Raw genomic sequence first — 7,070 nt, 5'->3', positions numbered from 1 at the left:
CCCAACACTATACATCATATATACAGCAGATCTTCCAACAGCTAATAATGTATTAACTTCAACTTTTGCGGATGACACAGCTATAGTGAGCCGTAACAAATGCCACATTTTAGCATCACGAATATTAGCGAAGCATTTAAGTTCTGTCGAAGAGTGGCTAGCGAACTGGCGTATAAATGTGAATGAACAGAAGTGTAAGCATATTACATTTTCGATAAGACCAAAGATGTGCCCGGCAGTAAAAATAAAACTATATTTTAGTACCCCAAGCGAATGAAGTAACATATCTTGGTATTCACCTAGATAGAGGGCTCACGTGGAGAAAGCACATTTCTAGTAAAATAACATGTATGAAGATAAGAGCTTTAACCCTCTGTCGGTTAAGAGTGCCCTCAGGCATGCATCACGAAATTCAAAATAAATAATAAATAAATAAAAAATTGCATATAGCTTAAAAACAAGCTTGTTGGAAACACTTCAATTGTGAGTGTAGTTTATTTTTGACAGGTTGTCACGCTGCGTTTAAATTTACCGTTACGTTTCGTATGAGTTTTACCAGTGTGCAAAGTTAAAATTAACTTCACAAAAAAAAATTTCAAAACAAAAATATATATACATTCATATATATTGTTATCGGATTCTATTCAAAATTTTATTGTTGCAAATGTAAGTAGTTCTTTTTACCTTTTACATACTAGTGAAAGTGAAAAATGAAATAAAGTGTCGGGTGAGAAAACAAAATGGAAGAGTGCCTCAGGGCACTTATGACAGTTTACATGAAAATTTGTGTTTTCTTTTTATTGTTTTTATTATGTTTTTTTGCGGTGCCTGCCCTTGTTTTATAGCTGAAAATGGATTTTCGAAACCGTAAAAAGGTCAAACTGAGCGAAATGACCGATGAGCAAATTTGTGAATTTATGGAATCGGTTGAAACAGACGAAGAAGCTGATTTTTAATAGCGATGACGATATGAATGACCCGGATTTCGAACCTAATGAAATAAGCCCCGAAGATGAACGGTACATATCGGAGGTAGTTCACCAAATCGATGAAGACGAATCTGCTTTTTTGAATAAAGCGGACAAGTTTTCGTTGAGCTTGAGTGCAATCAAGGAAGATCTTCCCTCAACTTCGCCAAATGAAGAAGTTGAAAAAGCTTCAGGAGAAGAAGGGCCATCAACTCGTACACCACGTTTGAAGCCACCAAAACGTGCCCGTTCCCTTTTGCCTGAATTTGATTGTAGTGGTCCGTCCATTGTGCCTTCCTCTGGAGGTTTCAGCGGAACAGGTAATATGTCTAGATGCTGTGTTCATTTTATTTGTGAATCTAAAATTCCATTTACTATACGTATTGAAGCAATAACCAAAGATTCGGCTGAGTTTTCCAAAGTTATATGGCGAAAAAGATCGATGTGTTTGCATGTAAATGAGGTGGCCTTCCGTGGTGACTCAAGCCTACCATCTTCAATCAAAGAGCTTGGAACTCCGATGGAGATATTTCGCTATTTCTTCACTAAGAAAATGGTTGACAAGATTGCTTTAGAATCGAGCTGGACAGCTCGCAATGTCGATATCAACTCCAAGTTCATAACATCCGGCGAAGAAATTTACAAATACATTGGCATTCATGTTTACATGAGCATTTACCGATATCCCAATTTGGAAAGCTATTGGGACCCAAATGCGTTTCAACCAATAGCAAAAACGATGCCTAAAGCAAGGTTTATGGCGATAAAACAATATTTGTCTTTTCGTGATGAAAACACTAGGGCCAAAAAAGGAGAGCCTGGTTATGATGCGTTGTTCCGTATTAGAACGTTGTCTGATTTTTTAAATACACGGTTCGATTCCGTACCCAAAACAGCCCGATTGTGCGTCGATGAACAAATGTGTGGCACCAAAAATATATGCCAAACAAACCACACAAGTGGGGCATCAAATTTTTCGTGTTATGCGATACAAGCGGATTCGCTTATCGCTTCGAGGTTTATAATGGTGCTGGCGACAATGTGATCTTACCAGGACAACCAGATCTTGGAGCCACGTCGAACGTTGTTGTTCGTTTATCGCAAACTATACCAAACTTCAGGAATCACATTCTGTATTTTGATAATTTTTATACATCGTTGCCGTTGTTGGTATTATTGCGAGCTCGAGGCATATTTAGTTTAGGCACCTTACGGATTCCTCTAATTCCCAACTGTAAGCTTCCAAATGAAAAAGACATAAGAGACGAACTACGAGACTATTCATGTGAGTATATGAAGAGAGCATATGGTGTTGACATAACCACAGTCTTATGGAAAGACAATAAATTAGTACGATTGGCATCAACATACTACGTCGGCGTTCAACCATTTCAAAGATCCAATACAGATGCAAACAAACAGCCATCGAAAGCAGCTCGCTACGACAGAAAGGCGAAGAAATATTTGGAAATTGATTGTCCTCAAATAATCAAAGCGTACAATAATCACATGGGCGGTGTTGACAGTGATGGACGCTCTGATGGGCCGGTACCACATACGAGCGAAGTCAAACGATGCAATAACTCGATTGTTTTACCATTTCATTGACATGGCGATCACGAATGCGTATTTACCACATAAACGGATTTATGCAAAAAAGGTAACTGACTCAAGTCATGAATCAGCCAAACATGAACGGTTTTTTCAGTTACCGCGATTTCGTGAAGCTGTAGCTGCTTCACTGATAACATATCAAAAGACGACCCTTGGTTGTCAAAAAACAGTAACGTCAAAGGTAGGAAATATAGAGCCAAGCAATTCGGGAGTTGGCCAAAAGTCAAAACATCCCGCACATGAAGTGCGCTACGATGGTCAAGACCATTTTCCAATTTGGCTTGGCAAAGAAGGCGGAAAAAAATGGTGTAAACTCTTGTAAGAAGTCGCAAACACAGTGTGCAATCTTCATTTGTGCTGCACCAACGCAAAAAAACCGTTTTTTGGATTATCACAATAAAAATTAGTTCTTTTGATTATATTTCGTGTTTGCTTATCTTTCATCTTTGCTTTATCTTTCTTTTCCAATCTACTACTCTGTCGTGTATACCACATCATATATTTGGCATAAACTGTCATGAGTGCCCTGAGGCACTCTTTACCTTTTGCCTACCTGTCATTCGAAAAAACACGCAAATCACTTGGGTTTTCTTGAATTACTTTACACCCTAATTATTCTATAACAAAATTCCCACTCGCCTTCTTCCACGCTGAGAGTTTCGAGGATAGAGGGTTAAGGCATTTCAAATTCTTTACGTACAGCTGCAACCGAAACCATTGGTTTACGGAAAGTGCAAAAGAACAGCTGGTACGACGAGGAGCGCCGTGTCGTGCAGCGGAGAGAAAACAGGCTGCCTACCTCGCAACGTTACGATCGACCACAACACGTGCGGATGGGATAGATACCGAGAGTTGAAAAGGGAAGCGAGACGCATTTGTAGACAGAAAAAGAAAGAGGCTGAAATGCGTGAGTACGAAGAGCTTGATAAGCTGGCCGACAGGGGTAAGGCTCGAAAATTCTACGAAAAAATGCGGCGGCTTACAGAAGGTTTCAAGACCGAAGCATACTCTTGCAGAACCCCCAAAGGTGATCTAATGACCGATGCCCAGAGCATACTTAAATTATGGAGGGAATATTTCTCCAGACTGCTGAATGGTAGTGAACGCACAACGATGACGATGGAGCAGACGCTCCATTGCCCGACCATGAAGAAGTTCGAATAGCAATTGCCCGCCTGAAGAACAACAAAGCGGCAGGGGCCGACGGATTGCCGGCCGAGCTATTCAAACACGGCGGCGAAGAACTGATAAGGAGCATACATCAGCTTCTTTGTAAAATATGGTCGGACGAAAGCATGCCCAACGACTGGAATTTAAGTGTGCTATGCCCAATCCACAAAAAAAGAGACCCCACAATCTGCGCCAACTACCGTGGGATTAGCCTCCTCAACATCGCATATAAGGTTCTATCGAGCGTATTGTGTGAAAGATTAAAGCCCACCGTCAACAAACTGATTGGACCTTATCAGTGTGGCTTTAGACCTAGCAAATCAACAACCGACCAGATGTTCACCATGCGCCAAATCTTGAAAAAGACCCGTGAAAGGAGAATCGACACACACCACCTCTTCGTCGATTTCAAAGTCTGCTTTCGACAGCACGAAAAGGAGCTGCCTTTATGCCGCGATGTCTGAATTTGGTATCCCCGCAAAACTAATAGGGCTGAGTAAACTGACGTTAAGTAACACCAAAAGCTCCGTCAGGATCAGGAAGGACCTCTCCGAGCCGTTCGATACCAAACGAGGTTTCAGACAAGGCGACTCCCTATCGTGCGACTTCTTCTACCTGCTTCTGGAGAAAATAGTTCGAGCTGCAGAACTAAATAGAAAAGGTACCATCTTGTATAAAAGTGTACAGCTGCTGGCGTATGCCGATGATATTGATATCATCGGCCTCAACACCCGCGCCGTTAGTTCTGCTTTCTCCAGGCTGGACAAGGAAGCACAGAAAATGGGGTCTGGCAGTGAACGAGGGCAAAACGAAATATCTCCTGTCATCAAACAAACAGTCGTCGCACTCGCGACTTGGCTCTCACGTCACTGTTGACAGTCATAACTTTGAAGTTGTAGATAATTTCGTCTATTTAGGAACCAGCGATTAACACCACCAACAATGTCAGCCCGGAAATCCAACGCAGGATTGCTCTTGCCAACAGGTGCTACTTCGGACTGAGTAGAAGCAATTGAAAAGTAAAGTCCTCTCTCGACGAACAAAACGCTAAACTCTATAAGTCGCTCATAATTCCCGTCCTGCTATATGGTGCAGAGGCTTGGACAATGACAACAACCGATGAGTCGACGTTACGAGTTTTCGAGAGAAAAATTCTGCGAAAGATTTATGGTCCTTTGCGTATTGGCCACGGCGAATATCGCATTCGATGGAACGATGAGCTGTACGAGATATACGACGACATTGACATAGTTCAGCGAATTAAAAGACAGCGGCAGCGCTGGCTGGGTCATGTTGTCCGGATGGATCGAAAACACTCCAGCGCTGAAAGTATTCGACACCAGTACCCGCCGGAAGCAGAGGAAGAGGAAGACCTCCACTCCGTTGGAAGGACCAAGTGGAGAAGGACCTGGCTTCGCTTGAATATCCAATTGCGCGCCACGTGGCGAAAAGAAGAAACGAAACGACTGGCGCGCTGAAGAAAAGAAGATTGTTTTAAATTGGCTCGGCTATAATCGCGTAAGCGGTGTCTACGCCAATTAGGTTTTGACCTGTGCAAGAAGAAACACAAAGGTTCCAATCAAAAATGCTTAGAACAATCACGTGTTCACCATGGTACATGCGTAACGAAGATATCCATAAAGACCTTAGTATTCCTATGGTAAAAAAAGAAGTAGAAGACAGCATAATTAAATATATATCTAAACGCCGAGATCACCCAAACCCTTTGGCTAATGCTTTGGTACATTCCCTGCGATCAAACCAATCAAACACGACTTAAAAGAAGAGATATGCCTGCGTATTAAAGAGCGATGGTATCACCAAAACAGCTCAATCACTTGCTTGAGTCTGTCTAGTTTTTAAATAGATTTAAACTTTTATTACTAGGCTTTAAGAAAAAGCAGACACAATAAATAAAATAATTTTGAAAAAAAAGGCAGTCCTTCTCCACCTGGACCTTCCAACGGAGTGGAGGTCTTCCTCAGGAGTAGTTTCTTAGTTCGGATACTATCCAATTTCATGGAAAAAGTCGCAGATTATCTTGATAGATAAACCTGGGAAAGGCTTAACACAGCCGTCTTCATACAGACCAATCAGTCTTCTACCCTGTATTTCAAAAGTATTTGAAAAAGTATTACTATCAAAGATGTCTCCTTTCCTCCACGTAAATAACACAATACCAATGCATCAATTCGGATTTCGTGCGAAATATGGCACAATAGAGCAAGTAAATAGAATTACTAACGAGATAAGGAAAGCATTTGAGCGCAGGGAGTACTGTTCAGCAATATTTCTAGATGTAGCTCAGGCGTTTGATAAGGTGTGGCACGAAGGTCTTTTATATAAGATTAAAAAAATTCTACCTTTAAAATTGTATAAAGCCTTGGAATCTTACTTAAAAAATAAAAAAATTTATGGTAAAAGTTTTAGGCACAACACTATACATCATATATACAGCAGATCTTCCAACAGGCAATAATGTATTAACTTCAACTTTTGCGGATGACAAAGCTATAGTGAGCCGTAACACGTAACTGGCGTATAGACGTGAATGAACAGCAGTGTAAGCATATTACATTTTCGCTAAGCCCAAAGATATGCCCGGCAGTAAAAATAAACAATATTTTAGTACCCCACGCGAACGAAGTAACATATCTTGGTATTCACCTAGATAGAGGGCTCACGTGGAGAAAGCACATTTCTAGCAAAATAACATGTATGAAGATAAGAGCTTTAACCCTCTGTCGGTTAAGGGTGCCCTCAGGCATGCATCACGAAATTCAAAATAAATAAAAAATTGCATAAAGCGATAAAAACAAGCTTGTTGGCAACATTTCAATTGTGAGTGTAGTTTATTTTTGACAGGTTGTCACGCTGCGTTTAAATTTACCGTTACGTTTCGTATGAGTTTTACTAGCGCGCAAAGCTAAAATTAATTTCACAAAAAAAAAAAATTCAAAACAAAAATATATATATATATTGTTATCGGATTCTATTCAGAATTTTATTGTTGCAAAGGTAAGTAGTTCTTTTTACCTTTTACATACAAGTGAAAGTGAAAAATTAAATAAAGTGTCGGGTGAGAAATCAAAATGGAAGAGTGCCTCAGGGCACTTATAACAGTTTACATGAAAATTTGTGTTTTCTTTTTTTGTTTTTGTTATGTTTTTTTTGCAGTGCCTGCCATTGTTTTGTAGCTGAAAATGGATTTTCGAAACCGTAAAAAGGTCAAACTGAGCGAAATGACCGATGAGCAAATTTGTGAATTTATGGATTCGGCTGAAAAAGACGAAGAAGCTGATTTTAGTAGCGATGACG

The 7,070-nt window shown here is 40.4% G+C and overlaps 1 protein-coding gene across 1 annotated transcript; it reads left to right on the top strand.

The window, feature by feature from the left end:
- Positions 1 to 969: 969 nt before the first annotated feature.
- Positions 970 to 2,667, top strand: LOC120780717. The gene is made up of 2 exons (XM_040112978.1): positions 970 to 1,288; positions 1,358 to 2,667. The coding sequence occupies exons 1-2, from the start codon at positions 970 to 972 to the stop codon at positions 2,011 to 2,013; spliced, it is 975 nt and encodes a 324-aa protein (XP_039968912.1). The 3' UTR covers positions 2,014 to 2,667.
- The last annotated feature ends 4,403 nt before the right edge of the window (positions 2,668 to 7,070 follow it).

The sequence above is a fragment of the Bactrocera tryoni genome, unplaced genomic scaffold (genome assembly GCF_016617805.1).
Source record: "Bactrocera tryoni isolate S06 unplaced genomic scaffold, CSIRO_BtryS06_freeze2 scaffold_25, whole genome shotgun sequence".
In the NCBI taxonomy this organism is placed as follows: Eukaryota; Metazoa; Arthropoda; class Insecta; order Diptera; family Tephritidae; genus Bactrocera; species Bactrocera tryoni.
This window is presented reverse-complemented; position numbering and strand designations above follow the sequence as displayed.

Excerpts from the sequence above, each read along its gene's own strand:
- LOC120780717 (XM_040112978.1), top strand. The coding sequence starts at position 970 with ATGAATGACCCGGATTTCGAACCTAATGAAATAAGCCCCGAAGATGAA. Across the intron at positions 1,289-1,357 it reads TGGAGGTTTCAGCGGAACAG|CAATAACCAAAGATTCGGCT; the intron begins GTAATATGTCTA and ends TACGTATTGAAG.